Source organism: Falco biarmicus, chromosome 6 (assembly GCF_023638135.1).
Source record: "Falco biarmicus isolate bFalBia1 chromosome 6, bFalBia1.pri, whole genome shotgun sequence".
Taxonomy (NCBI): domain Eukaryota; kingdom Metazoa; phylum Chordata; class Aves; order Falconiformes; family Falconidae; genus Falco; species Falco biarmicus.
In genome coordinates, this window is record NC_079293.1 from 16,981,456 (window position 1) to 17,007,497 (window position 26,042).

General features: G+C 38.1%; 1 protein-coding gene across 6 annotated transcripts in view; it reads left to right on the plus strand.

The window, feature by feature from the left end:
* Positions 1–26,042, plus strand: part of KHDRBS2 (KH RNA binding domain containing, signal transduction associated 2) — a 393,063-nt gene that overhangs the window by 329,171 nt on the left and 37,850 nt on the right. For all 6 annotated transcript variants that reach the window (XR_008822730.1, XR_008822731.1, XR_008822733.1 and 3 more), the window contains exon 8: positions 11,463–11,521. Coding sequence is in view for 1 of the 6 variants with exons in the window: in XM_056344567.1 (XP_056200542.1) it covers positions 11,463–11,521 (59 nt within the window). In the remaining 5 variants the exon portion in view is untranslated. The remainder of the gene's footprint in view (positions 1–11,462; positions 11,522–26,042) is intronic.

Sequence of the window (26,042 nt, forward strand, 5' to 3'; positions counted from 1 at the left end):
AGGCTTATTTTAGGAAGGGGGGAATTATGGGCTATGGCAAATACAGTCCATATTGTGTGAGGTATGTCTTGTTTTAAGTAACAGAAGCTGTATTTCTAAAGCCACCTTTTTTCGTGCTTATCTTCCTGCCCCATAATGACAACCCAGAACACAGGATGGAACCCTAGCACAAAGATTTAAATTAACAACTGGCCGCCCTTCCCAACTATGTCTATAACCGTTATTTACAAGATTACATGAAAGACTACAGGGTTAGCGAGGACATTCAGAAACCCTGCTCATTTTAGAAAATTGTTCATACTGATGTCAAAATACAGTTTTTAAGGTAATCAGAATGAAAGCTTTGTCCGATGCCAAAGAGAACAAGGAAACAACCATTTCAGTGGGAAGGGGAAGACAACTTCTGACATACTTCCCATGGGCAATGTTGCACTGCACTTCGAATTTCTTGATGAAACCTCTTTTCCCTCTGTCTTCATCTCCCGGACACACCAAGACATATTCACTAGTTGTTAAGTTTATACACTACTCCCCTAGGCACCTTAAAGTCAGGCAGAGAACACTGAAACCCTTCTGCCAACTAGATTCACCTCTCAAACCTCTAGTCTGACAACTTTTTTAAAAAATATAAATCCTAGACATGCTATTTAAAAGTAAAAAATCCTTTTCTTAATATGATTGCCATCCCTGCTCTTCACCATTGCCTGTTCAGTTGTGTCAATGGTGAGGTGCAGAAGGGAGGTGAGGGAAAGAATTAGCCTGATGTTCTCAAACAGCAGCATCTCATCTCGGCAACCAGTTAATACCCATTTAAGTTTTCCACTCCCCTTACACTTGGTACTTAAAAACTTGTAAGTATATTCTGGTTGCCTAATAGAATTCTGGCAATAAACAAAATTACTATCACTGCAGAGGTGCTTACCTAGACTCAACGCTCACCTGTGAGCCATTCTATCAAATGCTGCCCAATTTCCATTGCTAAGGTAGGTGTTGTTCCTGTGCAGGCCTGTATAGGTATACTGCTTGTCCACTTTTTGATGATTCTTAGCCCTTCAAACATGCTGATGTTCTCAATGGCTTCTTACCTTCAAGCCGTGTTGGAACATGCAGTGGCAAACCTTCTTCCTTTCCATTCCCACTCAGAAACCAATTTGAATAAATAAATATGATTTTCACAGGGCAACAAGCAAGTTCATAAAACAAAGCTCCAAAATGGTAGAATTATCAATTTCCTATTCAGTTGTAACACAGAAGATGTAGGAGAATCCTGTTAGTTTTCAAAGTATAATACACTTTTTTTATTTTCTTAGCAGGAACTTTTAAGTCTGTTGAACCACCACCACTGTTCAGGATTCATGAGCTGAGAACACTAGGTCACCAGGAGAAAAGGATGCGAAGTTTTATGAGAGGATCTACAACATCTGCCTCTTTGGTTACCCAGAGGTTGGTAGGAGACCAGACTGTACCACATCCAAAGTGTGTCCAAACCTCTCAGCCAAGACCAACAGAATAATTTTGCAGAAGTGGATCAGTTACGGATGAATCAGCAGAGAACCATGATGGCCAGCAGAGCCATCTTCAGCTCTGCTACCATAGCTATAGTCATCTCCACTGACCTTTGTCTCTGCCAGCACCAGCAGTTTCATTTAAAAGGTACCACGTCTCACAGCCAAAAGAGATACTAAGGAAATACGGGACAGACTGGCTGGTGATGGGATGAACTAGGAAGGGTATGTTCTATTTAATCCACTTAGGCAACCATATGTAGTGTAAACAATGGTGCCTAACAGGGAAAAGCAAAGGAAGTAAATGAATGTCCACTGAAACTTAAAATTTGGGTTTGGTATAATTTCCCTGTTCCACAGTGCCTGGCATTAGCACTGTCACATCAATCAGTTCTGGTTTTTGTGAACAGGTAGTTGGTATACTGGCTATGGCTTCCAGGGCTGATTAGTTGGCTTGTTCTTCTGTCATTAGTTCTGTCTGGCTTTTTTAAAAAAAACATAGTTCAGCTGAAAAATGAGTTGCTGAAAAGGTGCTTACTAAAGAAAGAAGAGTCTGTGACTCCCATCATAGGCTGGAAATAGATTGCAAATATCAGAAACCCCATAACATACTGACAAGAAGAATAAATATTTCAGTGATAAGAGTTTAATTAAGATAGTGCAAAATATTACAGTTACAGATGCCACCCTGCAGTGACACAGGTCTTCTCATGACATATCTTTCTCAATGCTAATAACAAAAGTATAACGACAAAAACAAGTTTCAGGGCATATATGCTGCCTATGTCCACTTTTCTTCTATGCCAGATAGTTTCTGTGACCATGTCAATGTAGTAGCATCCCTTTAACTACATGTTCATAGCAATACCTATCAGTTCAGCCTGTAATAGGCTCTGCAGTTCTGAATCATGTTCTTATGACTCAGAACCACTGAAAATTTCAAAAGCATATATTCCATCTTAGTGGTGGAATATGACAAGTTACTGACTTTGAAAAGGAACTTTTTTTCCTTCTTATTCGTGTTTCTATTAAATTCATGCTATCTACCATACAGCTTGTTTACAACCCCTTTTTCTACAGTGTGGGCTGCTAATCCCATTTTCAAACTCCATTTTGATTTGTGGGGTTTTTACGACTGATAGAAATCCTTTTAGGAACAATTAAATTAAATGTGATGTTTCAAGCACTAAAAAAGTAAATGTATTTTTAATAGAGCAAGCTACTTTCATATGTTTTTCGTGTTGTGTTGGATGACAGCAAATAATTCTAGTCCGTTCCTTCAGGATGATCTCATAATAAAGATATCAGATCTTAATTTTTCACAGGTTACATTTTCTCTAGATACATAAATGTACACAAACTGAAGACTATAATACATCTCGTAATGAAGTACAATGCAGCACTGGATGAACTTTGTTTCTGACTGTCTCCTTACTTATGCGGAAAAGGGGAAAAAATCATTAGGGAAAAAAATCTTAGATGCAAAAGTATCAAGAGAGTGAAGAGTTTTATTAATTTGCTATTACAAAGGAAATTAATATCATGGATAACTCACGTAAAGTGTAAACTCTGAGGTGCTCCTTTTAGTTTCAAATATTGACATAGACTTCTTCTGACAGGGTACATACAATAGGGCAAACTGCAACAGGACTTGTTTAGTCAGTCTTCTCACTGACATCTGTAGTTGTGAAAAGCGTAAGTCTGCCATGATTCTGCAAAACTGAGCTGCTAAAAACCTTCTGCTGTGGATCTTATGGGCAGATAGCAGCAGGATTCAGATTGCTCGTAGCTTTAATTGATGCGATAGCTGTCTTGGAGCCACCCAGTTTAGAGGCCACCTTTGTCCTTGTAAGTGATGTAACAGCATTAATTCATTAGCATCATTGAAAAAATTAGAAATCCAAGTAGCCAATCAACACTTTACTGTGCTAGAGCTGTACAACTGAAAAGTTTATGTATTCTTCAAATATCTTTGAGTCAAAATTCCTGAAAAAAATTCTACATGTATGACAGAAATGACTCTCGTATTCCATTTTGTGCAGAATCTTTTTTTGATACATTTTTGAAGGAAAGCTATATTTTAAAACTTCTCAAAATCAAATTATAACAATCATTTGAGAAAGCCACAGCCAGAAACAAATGGCTGTTGTACAGCAGATAAGTTCTGATCCCCGTTTCTGGATTCAGTCTTCAAATGACATCTACCACATTGCTTACCTGCTGATAGACATTTGGGGAGAGTGAACAATCCCAGCAGGCTTCTATAAGTTCCTGTCTCTTGCCAATGTCTCTGGTGTGTTTGTACTTACCATTTGTAATGTAGTTCAGCATTCCCCGAGGCGTCCAGATATCTACCTTCCCTCCAACTGAATCCCCAACTATAATACTGTGGAGAGATTTCCAAGCAAAACACAGCAGATATGGTCAGGGATCTTTGGCTGTTTAAATGAATACCAAAGAACTCGGGAGCAAATATTTCTGAACAGTCTTGAGACAAAGATTTAGAGTTGCCCTTGAGAAACTCACAATCATATTCACATATTCTCTTTCCTGATGACTTGCTGAGGAGCTTTAGTAAATGGCATTTCTCAGATTCCTATGTTCTGATGCATTCAGAAGGAGAACACTGAGAGAGGTCAGCAATCTTCCTTGAATTTAGAAACAAGTCTAGTAAATATTAAAAGCAACGATCAGATATCTTTATGTAATCCTGTCCTACTGTTTTTGACAACTTTCTTTGTAAAACATTCTCGCAAACTAGTTGTGGAGAGAGCTGTCCATAGTTGAATGAAACAATTTTGTCCTTAGTTTAAAAAGCATGGCTAGACAGGACTGTGAATAATCATTAATTTATTTAGAGGATTATCACATGGTTAAATCTTTTGGTGATATAATCAGAGGTTTACTCTATTCTCTTTCAGTGTCAAAAAAATATTACTATATAGTAATTACGTAGACACATAAATACAATCCAAGCTGCATTAGGTAGAGTGGTTACACTGGTTCTTTATTCATTATTATTTCCTCTACTATGCACTCTTACTTTTTAACCAGTATGCATTGTATTTATACTTTTCATTACTGTCATATTTCATTTTGGCTTTGTCTTATATCCACCTGTTCATAAATAAAGATTTCCCTATATTTTATTTCCAACCTGTTGAAATCAATCAAGCCAGGAAGCCTAGAATATGACATTTTATGTATCTTCACAGCAATCCACTTAGGGCATTCATCATCAAAAACTGTTTTCAAATGCCACTTCTTATTTATTTGATTCAATGAGCAAAATGGAATCAAACTGCATTACTCTGAAGTAAAGAAAAGTTTTTCCTCTAAAACTGGGTAGGATTCCTAAAATTCTGCATCATTCCCTTCGCAAATACTGTGTCTGCAGACATTTCATATTACATTCTGAACTACTCAGTCATCCTTCGGTGTCTATGAGAAAAGTACAGCTGAACGGAGAATATTTCAATAGAAATCCCCATGTGTCTGTGGCTGTAGCAAATAAAAATAGCTAATTAGTTTCTATTTCAGATTTTGCAAAAAGCTCAGAACCCAATGTCATCTTGTAATTATGATGGCTCTCCACTCCTATGCTTGCATAACTCTACTGGCTTCGTTATTTCTTATATGTTTTTAATACAGATTTGCAGTAGCATGAAATCAAACACAGGAAAATTCTAGAGAATGATGAGATACAGTTTAACTTCAGTCATGTTGTAAGCTTCTAAATAAATCCAGGGAGTATTGTAATGGAGACATTCCTCTCTGTGAAAAATACTAGACAAAATCAAACTCAAGCTTTCAGAAAAAGGGAGACTATCCATGAAAATATTTACCATATTATTTCATTAGTTCTAAAGATCTATTTAGTAAAGGACTATATTTGTGATTTAAGGCTGAATCCTACAAAAAGTTCCTTTATTCAACAGATTTCTCATCTTTTCTATAAATATAATGCTCTGTTAAATAGAGATGTTCCAGTAAGTTTCAGATTCCTAGGAGGATTATTTCTTTATCCACACGTTTCCACTATGAAATGTTATGAAATACTATTTTATAGAAATTGCATATGTTGCAATACATGTGAATGCAAATCTTGCTCACCTGTCTTCCAAGCAGAAGCATACTGCTTTGTGTAAATAGCTTTTCTTTCATGGCCAACTATGTGTTAAATGCTGCTGGCTTCCTCCCGTGTGTTGAAGGGAAGCATTACAAATGCAGTCTTACATAAAACAACTGCAGTAGCGTTAGGATCCTGTTAGCATAGGTGCTATGCTAACAATTATCGATGTTGACAATGCTAAACTCCAAGGATTATTCAGCAGAAATGATACAAAGAGGGAGATAACAAGAGATAGGAGACCCAGACCTCAAAGTATCCATGGTAGGAAGGGAAAAGAATAGGAGTTGTCTACAATATTGAATCCCATCCTAGGGGTCTTTTTGAATTGTCCTGGGTGTTAGCTTGCCTCAGAAATCTGTTGTCTGAGGCTAACCCGGCCCGGGATATATCTATAAGGAGTGATAAAGTTTCATTTATATGTATCTATCTAAAATATAGATGCTGATTGCAAGCTGACCAAAGGCCAGGAATCCCTATTCAAAGTGCTGATCCTAAAACACAATATCGGTTTACTCTCACATTGCTGAGTGCCACAACACAAAGAGATAAGTCTCTCAAGAATTATTTTTACTGCTTAGAAGGCTAACATGGAATTTTTTAATATGAACTGTGGAACTTCACTGGCATCAGCTGAATCTCCAATTTGGACCAATTCAAGTATTTCACAAAAAAAGCCTGAGTATTACCTAATGGCTGTTACAACTCCAAGGTTTATCAAAAGCCTCTTTTCTAAATTGACTAGCTCTTTCCCAAACATTTCCTACTAAAAGATTCATATAATATTCTAGAATATACTCTCCCAGTTAAAAAGCACAACCATTAAGAAAGAAAAATCATATAATAATGATATAATAATGACTTCACAGAAAAAAATATCTGTTAAATCTAGCTCAATAGGTCTTAATCAAAGGCTTTTGGTTTTGCAGGATCTTTCAGGTTATACTACAGAACACACTTCACACATGGATTCACTCTTACCAGTGTTTAAAGCAGATGAACCCTTTCCCGTAACTTTCAGCTTCGGCTTTAGTGGGCCCATTGTATTTCTGCAAACACATCTTGTGCGCCACAATTAGAGAGTAAAAAGTTAGATGCATCCCTCAGCAAGTAAAAGTAAAGAGTAAAAGGAGAAAAAGGAAGATAGACAAAAAAAAAAATAAAAACCACCACACATAACCAACCACATGAGGGAACAAGAAGTGCTCCGCTTCTTCAGTTCTTGTAATGTTCTGCTGCCTTACCTTACAGAAGCTGAAAGAGCAACCAGATGGTAATGTTGTTGACCTGGGGTCTCTTGCCAGCAGCTTCCTGCAGGTGCAGGAAAAGATTTGTCAAAGGCTATTATTAACATCACAATATCCTATACCTAACTCCATTGATCTCTGGGTGGTGAACATCACCCTTCGCCCAGGTGGCTTGTTTACCCAAGAGTCAGGGGTTTGTGGCTTCAATCTTAACTCATCTGTTTGTGGCTCTCTGCTTAAACCACCTTAAAACATCCTTCTCTACAGCCTTTTGGATAACAGGCTGTGTGGTTTCCCAAGGGTGGTGACACAGTCAAACTGGAATTCAGTTTTGCTTAGCTAAAGTCAGTTTGAAAAAGTCCCAGTTAAAAAGAGGTTTAAAAGCCTCTGTTGGCTTTTAAGCTTGCTGTTTAGATAAGAGAGTCTCTGTGTTTGAGCCTTTGTCATATCACAGGAACACCAGATAATTCAGGTTAGAAGGCACCTCCCATGTATTCGTCCACTAAGTGGTACATGTAGAAGGTGACTAAAGTCTAAGTTACGGCCCATCGAGACCTCTGTGTTTCAGAAGTCTGGTGCTGAAGTATAGCGCAATGCTTTGAAAAATCAGGAGTAAAAGCTGAGAAGTTGGTAATGAGTTAATCGTATCTGCTTTGTAAAATGTATTGCATCCTGCTTTCAGGAGGGTGCATGTACTTAAGGAAATTACACTTCATGTTGCTTGAAAGTAATGAATGCTAATGACAGGTAACGGTGTCTTGTTTCAATTAGCACTGCCAAGAGAGCCTGAGGTTTCTGAAGCTTGTGATCACCATATTTTGCAGGAACAGTCTGAGAACTTTAAAATTATATAAACAAGTTTTATTTGTGCTGAATGCATTTGCTTACTGTTTCCTTCCACAGCTGGGCACAATGCAAAAGAACTACATCTCTTTGTAGTTCAATAATTGAAAAAAGAAGAACTCCATGTATGCAAAGCCATATTCTAGCCTCCATTTTTAATAAACATCGTTCATTGTTCACTTTCCTAAAAACCAGAGGAAAATATTTACAAATAAACGCATATAGTGGATTCCTGTGAATATTCAGAAAAGTTCAAGATAAATCAGACGAATGGATAAGCAGTCTGGCTCACAAAACATGAGTTTAAGTCAGGTATTTCATACTAAGAAATTTTCTTCATTTAGGTATTGTTCAAAAAGCTTTCTAATATGAGTTGGAAAAGAATTTGAAGTACCATTTTGGCTCAAATCTACGAAAATGTGTATTATTCAGGGAAATGAAGTTGGAGAACTTAGATCACAATCATGTATTGTGCTATAAATTATATGTTTTCAGAAATGTGTTAAGTATTGTGCTCGCAGACATCAAATATGCAGTATATAAAAAATCACTTCCTTTCTACAGTTGCAATACAGATTGTTTCTTATTTTAATGGTCTGAGTATGAACTTTGTATTCTGTTTATAATGTATTTCAGCTCAGAATGTTCACTGTACAGGATTTTTATCTCACATCCTCATTGTCTGTATGATTGTGTATATTTCTCTAATAAAAACTTACAATAACAATAATGTAGCAATGAATTTTTATGTGCTCTTGCAAGTCTTGCATTTTGCTGGATGTCATCTCGAGGGTAATAGCTCAAGGCCCTACTCAGTGACCACTGAAAGCAGGACTGCTGTTGATAACTTGTTGGCCTTTGGACTGGGTCCCAAATGCACTCTTTTTAAAGCTGACCTTTGGATGCAGTCGCTTTGTTTTGTAAAATGGATCAGGAAGAAATATTAGCATCTTACCTGCTGACAGAAGATGAGAGTTCTGGGGTCCCTTCTCCTGTAACTCCCCTCACTAGCCCAACACTCTACCCAGAAAAGGAGACAGTAGGCAAAAATTGTATTACATGAGACTTTGCATACAGTGGTCTCCCAGGTGGTGGTGGTATGTCATCTGCCTGTTCTGAACATTTCGTGCAATTTTAGGTCTAAACCATGAGCTCTGTAGATATAACTAGACGCATGATTTAACCCAGATGCTGCCTGTGCTCTACTTCGTCTTACATAATCCTGTAATTTTATTTAGCTGGCTACTAGAATCATGGCAAAATAGTACAGAATGCTTAGTATGTTCAACAAATAAAAGATTCTTCTTGTTTGTTTCTTACACCACTTCAATAGGAGGTTGTATATATTTAGATAATTTATTTTCAAGCAACTGGATGCCTCCCATTATCCTGGAAGGCAATGCTCTGCAGTGATTATCTCCTGTAGAGCTTGGCTGGCGTTGGGAAAAAGCTTTAGAAGTATTAACTTCATTTTCATTCATGTCACTCCTATGTCGACTTTCTGCAGCTGCTTTAGCAAATTAATTTTGTTTGTCTGAGATATTGACATCGGTGTCCTATCCACTCACATGAATGACTTCTGGCTAAATTACTAAATTAATGCACAACATTTATAGTTGCATTTTCATTTCAAAAAAGTCCTACAGATATTTGTAGCTGAAAACTGACTATGAGAGCGGTGCCTAGCCAGTCAGGGGATGACATGTCCCAAATCAAAACAGTTTGAATATCAGTGATCAGAATACACACAATCAGTGCTCTCAAGTGAGGTACAGCGCATGTTCTCAGAACTTATTCCAAAAATAGTTACAGATAGCTATTAAGCTCAAGAAATGAAAAAAAATCTGATTACAGATAGTTTGTGAACTAAGAAGTCAAAATTAGTTTAAGAAAATAGTTGTTACAGATTGCTTGCTTATCTCTATTGCATTTTTGAAGTATTTTTACTTACACTCCACTGTCAACTGAGCTTCCCTTTTAAGTGTAAACTAATGTTTTTAAAACAATAATTCAATATGGAAAATAGCCTGTTATATAATGTTATAAATGACGCAATATTGAACTGCTTCTGTTCAGTTTGCAAGAGTCTGTCTCACACAGCATGCAAGGAAAAAGAAGCCAAAGTGACAACAACAAAAAATTAACAGCACGGAAAGTGTTACATTTTCTGTTTGGTTCACTGCAGATGGAAGAAATGCAATATAGTAGAATTCATGGGGTTTGTAGGTTTTTTCTGGGCAGAGACTGATTCTTGTTATGTCTACCTGGTACCTGATAACAGCAGTAGTCTGATCTTGAATTTGGTACCAGGTACCAAAACCACAATGCAAACTGTAAATAATAAAAGCAGTCAAGCAAAAGTGTGAATAGTTCAATTTCCATTTCATTATTTAGGATAACAAAGCTGGTGAAGGGTCGGGAGCACAAGTCTAATGAGAAACAGCTGAGGGAACTGGGATTATTTAGTTTAGAGAGGAGGCGGCTCTGGGTGGGATGGGTCTGGACTTTATTGCTCTCTACAGCTGCCTGAAAGGAGGCTGTAGGCAGGTGGGGCTTGGTCTCTTCTCCCAGATAACTAGTAGCAGAGCAAGAGGAAATGAGCTCAAGTTACATGAGGGGAGGTTTGGACTGGATATTGGGAAAAATTTCTTCACTGAAAGGTTAGTCAAGCATTGGAACTGGCTGCCCAGGGATGTGGTGGGATCACCATTCCTGGCGGTGTTTAAAAAACATACAGAGGCTGTGCTTAGTGACATAGTTTAGTGATGGACTTGGCAGTCCCGGGTTAATAAACATATAGATGTTGTGCTTAGTGACATAGTTTAGTGATGGACTTGGCAGTCCTGGGTTAATGGTTGGACTTGATGATCTCAAAGGTCTTTTCTAGCCTAAATGATTCTATGATTCTATGTCTTAAAGGTCAAATTTTCTGGCTGTCCACTCCAGGTGATAGCTGGGGATTGCTGATTATCAGGATGTAACTATGATCTGAAATCTTTTGATTACATGTTAATATGACCATACATAATTTTTGTTAATTAACAGAAAACAGTGAAAAAGTGGGTTTGAGACTCTTAAGTCTGACTTTCTACTCCTTGACCCTTACTACTTTCAATATATGTTTTATTGATTACTATATTAAAACTTTCTGTGGGTGTGCAATAACTGCATAAGGAAGAGGGCTGTGGAGAATCAGGTTCCTCTCTACAAGCAGCAGAAACATTCTTTCTTCTTCAGAAGCAAAGCTGAAAACCTCTCAGTGTTTTTAGTAAAGATAAGTACTTAACAGGTTCCGCACAATAAAATACACTCAGCTCTGGGGAAAATAAACTATGTTGAGTTTGATACCACATAAATGTTTGGATTTACAGATAAATGAGATTAACACCTCTTTTGGCAGTTTAACAGTAGTGAATAATAAAGTGAATGGTCTTATTTCAGACCTTATTTTTGCAAATAGAATTTCTGTCAGTGTTTGTCAAGATCTCCTAGGTTTACATATTTAGGACCAAATCTGTTTTATGCTCAGTAGATAAAAAATTTGATGTGCTGTATAATAGCTGTTATTGTCACTGAAATATTTTCCTTCATATTTTTAAAATTCTCACTGTCCCTGAGACTAGCTGGACTATGATATCATGTAAAAATGTTAAAATACATTTCATTTTCTGTGTTCTGTTTTTGTTTGGAGTTGGTTACCTATGACAATAGTGACATGGCTATCTGAATCTGTTACAGTGTGCCTGAATATTATGACTATGGTCACGGAACAAGCGAAGAGGCTTATGACAGCTATGGTAAGGTCTATTCTTTCTTCAGGAATAGCGTGAAATCATAAGAAAAAATCTGTCACTGAAAATGCAGAAATTACTTCCATATACTTTTCTTTCTTTCTCTGCTTTTACAAAGACCAAACAAAATGGATTTGTCTAACTTTAGGGAGAGGTTTGACTTACTGAAGTTGGGCCAGAAAATTTGACAGATCAATTTTGATCAAAATTACAAAGCCAATTAATCACAGTCACAAATCAGTTTAACAGCAACACTGAAGTTTCTGATTAGTGCCTGAATGTATTTCACAGTCTTACGTTTCAGTCTGCTTGATGTGCCAACAATAGTATGCATCTGCTACTGCCATATGCATCACTTCAACCAGCAAGTTTTGTGAGATTTTGAAATACAGGCTTAATCAAAGTGGAAGGAGAGGGTGCTGTACCACCGTGGGAACCCCCACCGCAGCGAGACGAAGGAGTACCTCATGCCACACCAGTCACTACGAGTAGAGGGAGTGCTGTAGTCTTTGCACCTCCCCACTGAAGCTGTGTCAGAGCCGGAATAGTTCCACTTCATGGGAACCGAGGGCATGAGAGGAAAAGAAAGTGTTGCTCCAGTGTGTATAGCCTGTTTTCTAGGTCTGTTGTTTGATAGTAGTAATGGGTTTCAATAACTAGGATCTGGTCCATCTTTTCCTATCAATATTTTTTCGGTACATTGTACCATCAGATGGCACAGCAAATCTCACTCTGAAGTTTTCACTGAAATAGCGGAGCGAAGCTGACTATTGTCAGATTAGTGACTGACTTTAGTATATTCAGCAGAGGTGTCATGCTTGATTTACTACTACTAATAAAGTATCATAAGTTTACATTGTGACTTCCAAAGCATTGAGAAAGTAAGAGCTGTTTGAAATGATGCTGCAGGTAAAAGTTACAGTAAGAGGTTATATAAGGATTGCTGCTTGAAAGAAATAATTTTATTCATGCAGCTGTGAAGCAAATGTAATACAAAGTTGCAGTTTCCTTTGTACAGAAATCATGAGACATTACTGAGATGTCAAAATTATTGCATTGCATAATCAGAAATATTGTTTTGTGTAATCAGTACTCACAATACATCTGGATAATACAATTTGCAGCTGAGCACATTTTCAGCGCTAAACAAGTAATAATAATAATAATTTATCCATACAAATGTGTGGTTCAGTTACCTGTTGTTTAGTTTCCTTTTTGTACAGGCTTTCTTAATACCTGCAGTGAAAGGCCTTTCCTCCCCTCTACAGATCCCCTCTCCACCTATCTTCCCAAACGCAGTGCTAAGGGTTTGGGTGATGCAGAAAAGCATAGTCTTGGGCTCAGCAGTAAGAATTACCCGCTGCTTAACTTTTAACTAGACTCCCCCACACTGAATCTCCATGTGTTTGGGTAAGACATTTAAAGTAATGTCACTCTTCCTCCAATCCCTCATTTGTAAAACCAGAAAAATATTACTTGTTTTCCCAGCAGGGGTTTTGAGTGGACTAATTAGCTAAAGCTTCCAAAGTGTTCAAAGATTGGGATCATGACTTAATATATGCTCTGCATGAAGCTACTTCCCCCCCCCCCCCCCCCCCCCATTCAGCAGCTGAAACAAACTCAAAATGCCTGGGTTTGCTTTGCTAGACCGTGTCTTAAAATACATGGTTGATAACTGTGGACTGGCTTTTTTGCTGTTTTCTGAGCTGGTTTTTGAATACAAAGGTCTGGAGCAGTTTTACTGATAAAATGGAATAAACTTTAAAATGGAGTAATATTCCAAATTACAATTTTTCTACTTTTTGTAATCAGATGCATTTATATGTGAGTGTTTGTGCTCCTGTTGGTTCACTTACCGTAGCATTGAATTTGCTGGTGCATTGCTCTGGAAGCCTGTGCGTGAACTTCCATCATCCCAAAATCACCACCATTTATCTGAGGAGGTAATCTGAATATACAGAGATATAGAACATATGCTTGACTTCCTCGCTTTCTGAATTCTTGGTACATATACTGATATTCTCTCTATATCTGACTTTTTCAGTGCCTCCCACCTAGCCAACAAGCAGTCTGGTGCCACCCCTTCTCATCCTCATGTAGCTTTTATCCTAATTCTCTGTTCACAGAGAACTCTTCCTAGTTCTTTGCTTTTTAAGAATGTTTTGCAATTCTTTGTGAGTCTTCTGAATTGATCCCACTGTATAAAATCAGCTGTCCCTTCATTTTTCACCATCCTGCAGAAATCAAGTCTTTCTTTCAGCACAGTTCAGTTTCACACCTTGTTTTACCTTCCACAGCAAGGTTATATTCCTCCTTTACAATTCTTTCTGGTACACATCAGTAATCGGAAATCTCCCAAACTCTGAATAAAACCACACACAAATGATACATGAACATAGAACTGGTGTCTTCTTGTTGTTGTCTCTTAGACGTTTTGTGTAACAACTTGTCTTTTTACCCTTACCCCTTCCAATAACGGTATCAGAATTATCAAAAAAAGACTAGCTTGGCATTTCTGTATTTTCTCCTGTGCATCCTCTTGCTTCCAATTTATCTTTAGAGAGGAAAGTTCTCAATCCCAGGAAGGTTTTCTTTTATTCTTTTTCATGAAGTAGATTCGACCCAATAACTATACTATTTTGTAATTACAAATTATTTTTTAAGTATAATACAGAGCTGTGTCTAGTTTGTGAAGTATTCTTACAGCACCACAGTACTCCTACCTGAGCTGCCTGCTCTGACCTTTCTTTCTGTCTGGGCTCCTGAGAAGTAGCTTGTGGTTTTTGTCTCGTGGGCGCTTCTATGCTCCTTTTAAAAGAGCTTGTGGAGAAGCCTGACCGGGGGCACTGTTTCCTCAGAAGTTCTTAAGATTTATGCATTTGTGGGTTGTTCATGGTAGATTTGCAAAAATGACAGGGGTGTTTCAGAGCAGAGCCCACGTGAATACCATGTCATTCTCAGGAAGTTCATCTTTCTTTTGGTTAGATGGCATACTAAAAAAGTGGCCTAAGTTGCTTATCTGAGGCTGGGCAAGATGAATTCTTACACACTATTTGCCATTGTAAAATCTACAATTTGAGTTAGTTGCCTTGACTCAGTGTTCAGTTTCTGATGTGAAGGTTCCTGAGATTTCAAACCCCTCCAAATCCAACCAAGGAACTTACCAAGACAATAGCAAAACAGCTTAGAAGGCTATATGTAAACCCCACGCTATTTCCCATGACTGAGGTGTCCCATGAATAAAAATTCATAGCACAGAACCCTCTCATGCAGCTAGACAATTTTGTGTCTAACTATTGTGATTTGATACGCTGGCCACCCTGTCTCTCAGAAGGATCAAAGTAGAGAGACTTCAAAGCATTCCCTGCAGCAACCTCTGGGCACCTGGAAATATTCTACTAAGGAATTATGAGATTCCTACAAAATTTTTATAGGATCAGAATTATGCAGCTATGCTAGAGAAATTTGAAGATCACTGCTGTGGGCTGAGAAACATAAATTCAGGACATATGCCTGAAAATCTTCTTGGTGGAAGTAGGCCTTACGGGCTTCCTCATGTGAGTGATATGGACGTACCTTTAGCAGGCACTTTAAAAGGCCAGTCACTTAAAGTACTGTACAATTTTCAAAAATGTAAAGCATCCTGACCTATAATCACACTCTGTAAACATTTATGATACTTATACCACTGAAGGTCTTGATATCTTCAGATATGAATTTATATTTAGGAGTCTAAATAGTGTCATTTTAACTTGATGGTAATGCTTCCGTTTTAAAACGGAAAGCATGAAATTGGATTAATTTATGAACAAAACGTTTATATCCATTGCTGTCCTTATACTTTAATAATTTTGTGGTTTCCCTTCTGGCACTGTTGTCATCTGAGAAGGTATCTAGTGAAAACATTAATTTAATGATTTGTCTTATAAATTGATTAGGATAAAATGTGCAACTAAAAATTGTGTAACTAAGAACCATTCCTGCCTATATGTGATGTCACGCCCAAGTCCAAAAAGCACCTTCACTGGACAGGAGCACTGTAAAGGAAAAGCCTTTTGTAAACTATTCACGTCCCCATTTCTTTCTCCTTTTTCCTGTTTTTTAGAGGAACCAGGAATTTTGATACAAGTGTTGTGCTGTGTTGGGCCACTTTAGAAAGATAAAAGAGATGATATGACGTGCTAGCAAGGCACATCCAGTACCTTATAAGCTATATTAATTGTATCTGACCTGCCTCGGAGTTGTTCCATCTGAATTCTTTTCTTCCCTTGCACTGGTCAGAGCACTCAAGGTTTTCTTTATCAGATATTTCTGTCTGAGTTCTTCCAAAGGCTTCGGACTCTAGCAGATGAACTCTGCCACTTTCTGCAGCAGAAGTTTGAAGAGGCTCCTGCCTCTGCTTCCAAAGGCTGAAACTGCCATAGCGAGGATGGAGGAAAGTAAAGAGTGTGCCTGCTGTCACATGGTATAGCTCACAGCCTGGTGTACGTACTGCCTTGGATATTACCTGAAAATGGTGGCCATCTGTGTTTTTATGCCAGGTCATGAACTGCAGTATCTGAGAGGACAGTAGACATGGACTTCTGTTGCTACTATCAAAAAAGCAGAAACCTTAGGCAAAGGGTGAAAGGAGAGGGTTAAAATCTATAACCTCCTAAACCACCACAATTAAATTAGAATAACACCATATGTCAAAAGCCTTAGGCAAGAGTTAGGAAGCTTAATCTGTACCTTGTCGCCTGTACAAATAGGTAATACATAAGTGAGCTCCACTCACATTCCTGCTGCTCTTCAGGAAGAGCTCACAAGACTGTTTACTGCATGCGCAGCCATTGTGTCAAGGAGACATTATTTCAGTATGTTTTTATCTTCACCAAAAATTTTCAAATGCACACATTGCAATAATTGCCACATTCTGTAGTGCATATTCTACTCCAGTTTAGCATTAAGTGCTCACTTGTAAACAACTGGTATTTGGTTTTAGGATAATTTCATCTTTAATTAAAATTGGAGAGTATAACTGTTTGGTATAATTCCTTTTAATGTAAGACATCATATAAGTTGTAAAATGTTGCTACAATGATTTAACTGACTATTTCACAAATAATTTCCCACCAGTCACTCAATATGAGAGCTTTGCAGTTGTGATGACAATTAATTTACGAAGTAATGCCCTACACAGACAGCACTTTATAAACAAATTCTTTATAGGGCTTTATAGGGCTAACAACTAAAAATGTATAGCAATGTTCCAGTAGTGTTTTATTATCTTGTTTATATTTGGAGTTTGTGTTTGTCCTGAAGTGCATCTTATCTAGTATTTTTATATATATATATTTTTTTTAGAATACCAATGATAGCTTCTGCTAAACAGGTAAAGTAAAAATAACTATGTAATGATGAAACTTGGACAGGAAAGAGTTTGTGGAGGGTTCAAACTTCAGGAATTCTGATAAATAGGTTGATTAAGAGTTGTTACCTTAGGAGAAAAATTCTCATAGTTTGTTATGAGACATAAGGATGCTCATTTCATGCAGAAACTTGAGTAACTACCATCCTAGTTTGAAATAAACCCTGTATTGATTTACCTGTGTCAGTGACAAAGCTAGATGAAGCCATGCTGCAATGTATACAGAAAAGTGTTTATAAATTTTGAAAGAGCACTTCTTAGCAATTGCTCTGCAGGTAAAGATATAAGAGGTTTGTTCAGTTTCCTTCCTCCTTATTTTTAATAACTTTAGTATTGCAGATCATTAGTCCTAATATTCATTAAGCTCAGGGTGCTAAAGGTTCCTTACCTTATTATTTTCTAGCCTAGTCCCATTTAGGTCTTCAAATGTAAGCAACCAAATAAGGTAGTGACTGTTACACAGATGTAAGAGACAGTGGTCTGATCCTCCTCATTACAGTGTTTGACTTCCCATAGCTTGTGATTACAGGTAAGATCTTTACTAACACTGATTAATAAAGTCTTAATAATGTGCACTGATCATTCATTTATATCATCTGAGTATATACATTTGGTATCTGATAGAAAATATCACTGGCAACATACCAAAGAAAACTTCCTTTGGTTTCTAGGTCTTGAAGCATCTTAGTATTGATTAGGCATCTCAGAGGTAACAGGACACAGACTGTGCCAATGTGGTGGAGGTTTTTCTGCTGTGCCTCAACAGAGCACTGGGCAGGCAGGTTAGCACGTGCTGGGTGCTTCTGCACTGGCATAGCACCAGGAGTGCTCTGTTGAAGCAGATCTCCCAGTTGTCTCCATCTATCACTCTTCCTCTCACATCACTGAGTGGGCTCCAAGTACATGACTTTTAGTTTGAAACTAAACCAAAGATGCAGTCCCATCCGTTTGTGAGAATTAAGTTCAGAGGCTAAACTAGAAAAATTCTCTAAAAGCCGTTTAGTATGAACATGAGGTCCACAGCATCAGCTGTTTCACTCTGCAGATCATTCCTACTTGTATGCATTGTGTGCTAATACTAGTAGAGCTCCTGAGTCCTGATGCCTCTCCAGCTGTCCAGGCTAATGACTTTCCTGCATGTGCCATGGTTCTCTCCCAAACGATGCTGGAGCATGCTATGGGCCTGCATGATTGCCTTTATTTTGCACTGATAGAGGCATCTGGTCTCTCCCTGAACGCGAGGCAGGTGTACACCCAGCCCTGGGAACTCAGAAGTGCTCCTGAGTCTTCCTCTACTCTGCTTTATTTTTCTTCCATCAGAAACAGGAGTTGTTGAAGACTTCTACTACATATGGAGAGAAGATATACCAAATAAATTTTCCTCCTTTAATCTTCTATTTCAGCCATTCCTATACTTATTAGGGTGTCAGAGATCCAATTCCTACTCTGTGGGACAGAATGAACTGTCAAAAGCATCTGCTTGATTTTTATCAATTCTTTTACTGGAAGAAGCACCTTAGCTGTCTCCAAAATACTATTTATTCCCTCAGAAGAGATTTATGATTTTCATAAGAGCATGATTTTGAAAGTCTGCAGGAAAAGGAGCACATTTTGAATTCGGCTATGACGGCTACTGTGGGGATGATGCTAAAGTTATTTCTGTTTTGTCAAATCAGTGTTTTAATTAGGCTATAATTCTTCAGAAAGTTCCATATTTAAACCTGTCACATTCTTTTAACTGACTGTATATCCTAAATTTTTTGTACTTCAGCTATTATGCTACAACATTGAAAAAAATCCACATGTAGCATGAGAGAAGAGAGTACTTTTAATTTATAGTGACTTGTGCCTCCTCTATTACCACTGAATTATAAATCATTTCCTATGACACAGTAAGAATAAGTAAATCATGCAAAACTTTCCTATGTAGTATTTCAAATTGTAATTTCACTGCCTTTCACTGTGGGAACCACAGAGTTGGAGAATCTAAGACAAAAGTCCTGCAATACTGATGTGCATGTAGTAGTGACTGTCTGTGTAATTCCAGACACAGTATACCACTGCATGTTTCATGTTGTATTGCCATTAAGTAATGGAAAAATAATTTTAACTGAAAATTAGAGAGAAATAAAACTCCCTCCACACTGTCACTTGCACACCCACCTCACAGCAACACTGATAATAGCCTGTCTCCTCCCTGTGTTGCAGTTTCCCAAGCTAGTTACCTGTGCACTCTGATGCTGCTCCTTTCCTGTCTGAGGCAGATGTTCACTGCAGAAGTGGCTGAAGCCTTGTAAGAAATTATTTTCTCCAGTAGTCTTTACTGCTTCTCTTGCTGACATTACTTAACCTGCAGGGAGAGCTGGCAGAGTGGAGTGCACGAGCACTCCTCCTCTGCTCCAGGGCTGGTCAGCTGGAGGATTTATGCGCTTCTCCACTATCAGTGTAAGCCAGGGCAGCTCACAATACTGAAGTAGATTTGGAGTACTCATGCGGTCTAATTTGTTAGCCCTCCTGAAGAGAAGGTACTGTCAAGCATAGGGACGGTAGTCTTTTAAAACAGTTACAGCTAAGTTCAGAAAGTAGACTATTAAACCACAAGGTTTTCCAAGCATTTTTAGGTTTTAAGCCATATATATTGCATATGCAGTAGATTTTGTAAAATAAGCGGTACTTAGCATGGCATAAATAAGCATAGTGGTTTTGAGCCTGTGTTTGAAAACATTGTCTTCTGACAGGATTCCGCATTTCAATTAGAAAGGTACCATTTGTGATTTGAAAGATAGCCATTTCAGCTTTTCTTCTCACAAAATTATAAAATGCATGGATATAAAGTCAGAAAATCCTGTGTGTGTTGCAGGCTTTGCAGATAAGCAAAAATAGAGCAGAAAGTGAAAAAATAAGCAGATACTCTCATTAAAAGAAAAACGAGACAAAAACTGTTACTGAATTTGTGTCTAAAATAATACATATATGTCTAGTTATGACACAAGAAAAGTACAACTGTCTTTTCCATGTGGATTTATGGGGTGAAATCCCAGCTTTTCACTGTTAGTTGAACTTCAGTCAGTAGCTTGTGTAGGGCAAATTTTCCAACCATTGCTTTGTACGTTGTTTCCACCCATCTTTCCATGGAAGGAGAAGTTTGGAAGTTTGCTAGAAAGACAGCACAAATTGAATTATCCTAAGAAAATCATTCTAATTTTCAGTGTTCTCTTTTTAAAGTTAAATGTCTGGTTTCTAGTGGGTCTTCTGCTCAGCAGATATACATCACTTCCCTCTTACTGCTCAGGCAATTAATTACATCTCAGAACACCCAAGGGAGGGAGGTGTTCCTGTCTTATTCTACCAGTGAGGAAGCCATACCACGAAATATTAAACAATTATCCAAGGTCACTGAGCAAACAACAAGTAGAGCTAGGAATCACAAATCCTGAATTCCACTTATGCTCCATCACTAGTGTGGTGTGCTCTCTCCAAATGTGCGCTGTTGTGGTTTAACCCCGGCCGGTAACTAAGCACCACGCAGCCGCTCACACGCCGCCCCCTCACCCAGAGGGATGGGGAGGAGAGTTAGAAAGGAATGTAAAACTTGAGGGTTGAGATAAGAATAATTTAATAATTGAAATAAAATAAAAATGAAAGAGCAATAATAATAACAACAATAATGATTATAATGAAAAGGAGGGAGAGGGGGAGAGAAATTAAATCCAAAGGGAAGGGAGAAAAGAAAACAAGTGATGCACAATACAACTTCTGACCTCCTGCTGACTGATGCCCAGCCAGTCCCTAGCAGTGACTGGCAGTCCCTGGCCAGACCCCACCCCAGTTTATATACTGAGCATGGTGCCCCATGGTATGGAATTCCTCTTTGGCTAATTAAGGTCATCTGTTCTAGCTGTGTCCTCTCCCAGTTTCCCATGTCCCTCCAGCCCTCTCTCTGGCAAAGCCTGAGAAACTAAAAAGTTCTTGAATTTGTATAAGCATCACCCAGCAACACCCAAAACCATCCGTGTGCTGTCAACTTTGTTCTCCCACCAAATCCAAACCACAGCACTGCACCAGCTACTGAGAAGAAAATTAATTCTGTCCCAAACGAAACCAGGACAATGCAATGTAATGGCCTTGCAAAGAAGGCAGAGCTATTTTTCCTTGTAGGAAAGAAAACTATTTTATTCTGAATTAAAAGCAAATTTTATGTTTCTAATAACACTGAAAGCTAAATGGCAAATCAAATTAAACCTTATCTTGATTGCAGTTATATACATCCTAACTATCTAAACAGAATAGCTCTTTTTATCTCTTCCTGGCCACCTGTCCTAAAATAATTGATTGGAGATGAATAAAATTATGCCCAAAAATTGTGGGCAATATTCAGACGTTAGATAAGTTACCAGGAAGAAGAAGTGATCAAGTCTTTATTATTACAGGGACTAAGCAATGAATATAAATGTAAAATCATTAGGAAATAACATATTCATATGCAAGTCACATGCTGTTAATATGTATTTTTTAATTTTAAAACATCCGTTAATATGATCTGCCTTTTAATTTCTCGTATTGTTACCCTCTTTGCATTTATGAAAGAGTTTTATTCAAGGCCAGAAAATTCCATGACAAGGTTGCAGAATGCTGACTGAAGAGTAGAAGTGCTATGAATACGTGCTTTTCTTGAATTTTGTGCTAGAAGACGTTTAAGCATCAGATGATAGCCACTGCTTTGGGTAGAATTTTGAGGTATATGGACCACCATGATTTTTTTTCTGCGTTTTCAATATACAGAAGTAAAATACTAAGACAGAAACAACATCTTATGTATCTACCTCTTTTACACATCATACCATTTAGTGACCCCACATCCAAAGGAATTTCGGGGGCTAAAAATACTGTGACCTTTTTTTCATTCTGACTTTCCAGTGAGAAAAAGACCTAACTTAAATTCTGTATTTGAACAGTAGATCAGAGCTACTGAGTCTACTAGCAATTGATCAAACAATAATCTTAAAAATAGTCTCAGCTAATATAACAATAATATCTAATAGATACTGGATGTATTTATATAACTCAAGGAACACAGCAACTAAGAGTCTATCTCGATTGTAAAAAGCAGTGCAAAAATACTAACATGTAATTTCAATTATTCATAAACCAAGGGTGCTGATTACCTGTGATAATAGCTATTAACCTATGTATCCCAAATGTGAGCTTCAAATATCGAGTCACAGGGAGCATACAGCAAATTGAAAGAAGTATCCAGTGTAATTAAAAGAGCTGTGCCCATGACTTCACATTTCTTATCAAAGTAGCCACCCAAAAATTTGCTACAATGCTGGTTACCGCACCCAAAGCAACCCTCATGCCCAAGCACACTCAGATTCCTCACCTCTAAACTGTTTTATGATGCCATAACTTATACTTTTAGTTTCTGAAAGCAAAGCATATAGTATTTCTTCTCTAGGTAAGAATGGCAACATCTGGAAGATGTTACAAGTTGGCAATAACACCAAATTCCTGGAGAAACTGGACCCCCAGCCCTCAATTATTAAGCTGCCTGCATGGATTTCTTTTCAGTCACAGTCTGTGACACCCGGTAGCACTGGGGACAGACAGAAGTGGAAAGGACAGAGGGCGAGAGGAGCGCATTAGGGCAGAGGGGCTGGATGGCAGGCTGGACATCACTGAAGGAGCAGGGAGGTTGGACTCCACAGGGTTTCTTTGCATGGGAGTCAGGAGGAAAAGGAATCAATGACCTCCTTGCACATCCCTTCAGCTCTTGAGCACGCTGATTCACAGACTCGCTAGCAGTTCTCCGGGTTACCTTTCTCTCTGCAAGGCTACAGCTCTTACCTGCTCTTCCACCTGAAATCCCTCGCAGTTTCCCCCTTCATTAACACGTCACTCTATTAAGATAAAATATATCCATGTTCTCTTTCCTTTCCATTTTGGCACAGCCTTTCAGAGAAAGACCTGACTCCACTGTTCTCAAATGTTCAGAAACACAATGAAACTCAGCCTGGGACTCAAAAAGGCTGAAGGGATTTTCAACCCTTCTGCTACCCAACGAGCTACCCAAATCTCTGTGTGACTACTGAGGTAGTCGTATGGCTTCAGTCCTTTAAGGGTATTCCTGCAGATAGAGCCCCCCTATTCTCAGGACCCCTGCCTTGATGCTGAAAGAAAAAAGGTCACCTTGGAGTACTGGAACTGGCGTATAAAAGAGCGACTTTGCACATCAAGGAACCTTTAATTACTAGCATGAGTGTATATTGTTCTTCATTAAAAATGCCTGTAGAAAAAGGCAATAATACTGTAATTTCATTTTTGGTGTGGCTGCATCTAGTAATTTATTAGCATCCTGTGCTTCAGAGACTCTTGATAGTGTTGCTCCATATCATTTTGCTTTATCCAATACAAATATATAATCCTTTACTGTTGTATGACCGATAAAAGCCAGTGTTTTCCTGGTTGAAAGCTGTAATCCTAAAACTTTCATCTAAATTTTGGCTGTAGGTTCACCTATTAATGCAGTAGGGTTTATCATGCAATATCAACAAGAGCTGTTAGCTGTCAACCGTCCTTCCATATTTTGATGATGTAACCAAATACATGCAAATAAGTTGTGACCGTCATCCTTCCTTGTTAAAGTTTGAAATCAAACAAGTAGGTCCACCATATTACTGCAAAAAAAGAATGTAAGAGACTTGTGCCACAAATCACGTTTCTGTTCTTGTTCTGTCTCAGAAGCTGGTACAGCCACAGCAGCAATTTACTTTAAGAACACTGTTAGTCAAGGAAAAACAGCTTCTTCCAATGGGTAGTATAAAGTCATTTTTTACTATATGAGTACTGCCAGAAAGACTGTACATTTCACTTTTATATGAAGGTGTTTCAGTCTGGAGGTGGGGGAGGGGACTCAAAGGGAACAAGAAATTGGTTTGTCTTTGTGTTGTACATTTAGTGAGTATTTTTACTACTTTAGCTATTTTCATTTATATAAATAAAGCTTCTCCTTTTTTATCTAAACCTTACTTTTCCCCAAGGCCTCCCTGCAAATGCAGTGACACTTCAGCAAAGGGTAATTGAAGCTGCAGCACATTTACAGCAAAATGCCATTTTTAAAGGGTGCAATGAAACATACTGCAGAGGCAGGATTTTTAAATTCGCTATATGGAAACTGATTCCCTGTAGGAATGAGAGACCTGAGGATTTAGGACTATATCGTATTGGCTGCCACTTCTTCAGCCCTCTAGGCAATAGCTTTTCACAGTAAACTTTGGTTTCGCATGACCATAAAACCCCTGATACTCAACAAGAGAACGTAATGAGCAGCTCAAAGAAAAAGAAAATAAATGGAGTGCACAAAAAAAATCACAGCAGGATTGTTTCTTGTTCCATAGCAAGATCAGCTGCTACCAAATCTTCTCCAGAGATGTCCACTCCTCACACATGCTAGCCTCAGTATCACTTGAGCTCTGCAGCTGGTGCTCCCCCTCCCCAACCTTTCCCTTGACACCCCAAGGCAATGAGATAATGAAATGTAGTTGCAGAGAAGATATCTTGCAGAGAAGAAACAGCTTTCAGAATTTTAACAGGCTTTTTATGTTTTATATTTTCATTTTCCTGTTTTCATAGAGCATTAGCTTCTTATAAAAGCAATCTTTGATACTGGTTTTAACCATTCAGTATTTCAGTCTAGAGTCAGCTAATTATTTTCTTAGTGGCCACAAAAGTCAGCAGTGATTAGCAAAAACAAGATACCAGCAGTAAAATCATGCCATTAAAAAACAACAGGCTCATTAACAAAAATGTTTCAGTTTAGTCAAGCTTTCTTTCTGCTACCTCTGCTCATTCCTGGAGTCTTTCAAATATAGGTCATTTTTTGAGGCTGTAGATCTGTAACAATATTAGATACTCCAATTAGTCAGGTAAAAAAAAGGACAGGTACTCTGTTTTCTAAGAGAGGTGTTGTGGTTTTTTTGTACTAAATGAAAGTGCATATGTGATGAGTTTCATTTATTCAAAGAGAATTTTTAAAGTCTCAGAAGTCTTTAAGTGTTACTAAAAAAAAAATAGGCAGCAGCAGCTTTTAAACTTCAGAGGTGAATGGCCAGAAAGAATAATTCTTTCTTGACATCAACAATGTCCTTATTCCTTTTTAAAATGAAGTTTGGACAATAAGGAGGTCAGTAGATATATAATACTTCATTTGCACTAGAAGAATAGCCAGTATATTACTAATGGTTGGCTATCTTAAACCAAAACTGGAAAGAAATCTGCATCACAAAACTTTAAACTCTTTGACAGCTCTGATGTGATTGGAGGGGCAAATTCACCTCTTGGTTTTGGGAAATATAGCTGATTTCAGTGAAGGAGTGCCTGAGATGAGGAAGTTAGTGGGCCAGTAACGCCTCTAGCCAGTGGAGCAGGTGAAAGCCATCAGAAGGTAAGAGGAAGGAAATAAGCATCCTCTCCAGCCTGTATTTGGGCCCATTCACAATTCAACACGACACCAACATGTGATAATATTGTACGGGCCTACAGTGCCAGTCAGGCCATGGGCATGGATTTGGTCTATGATCTAATGAGCTGACTGACCATTCATACTCAAAATTCACTTTAATGAATAATCTGACTCCAAGAAATCCCTACCTAGTATAAATCATACTCTGCCCTGTGATAATTTGGGGGGAAATAAATGATGCTTCATCACTGGCAGTATCTCCAGTCACCAGTGTCTCCCTTGGTGGTGGCTGGCAGAGTAAAGCGTTTACTGGAGTTACTATTTTTCTGTAAGCTTTCAGATTTGGGTTACTGTTCTCAAGTAAAACACAGTATCTAGCCCTGAGCACTGTTTCAAGTCAATGTGGTTTACTCTGCATTAAAAAATAGTCTATTTGCACTAATGCAGTCACTGACCATGTCTCAACTGAAAAGGTGTTTTATGAATCCACCTCTTAACTGTAATCAAAGATGTGAGTGCTCTCTCAGTTTCAGTGCAAGGCGAAACATTAATTTACCTTCAGTGTTGATTTGAACTAGCCTATTTTGCTTTGCCCTGAAATAAGGAGAACACAAAATGTTCCCACCTCTCCATTCATAGTGTAGCTTCTTCAACTA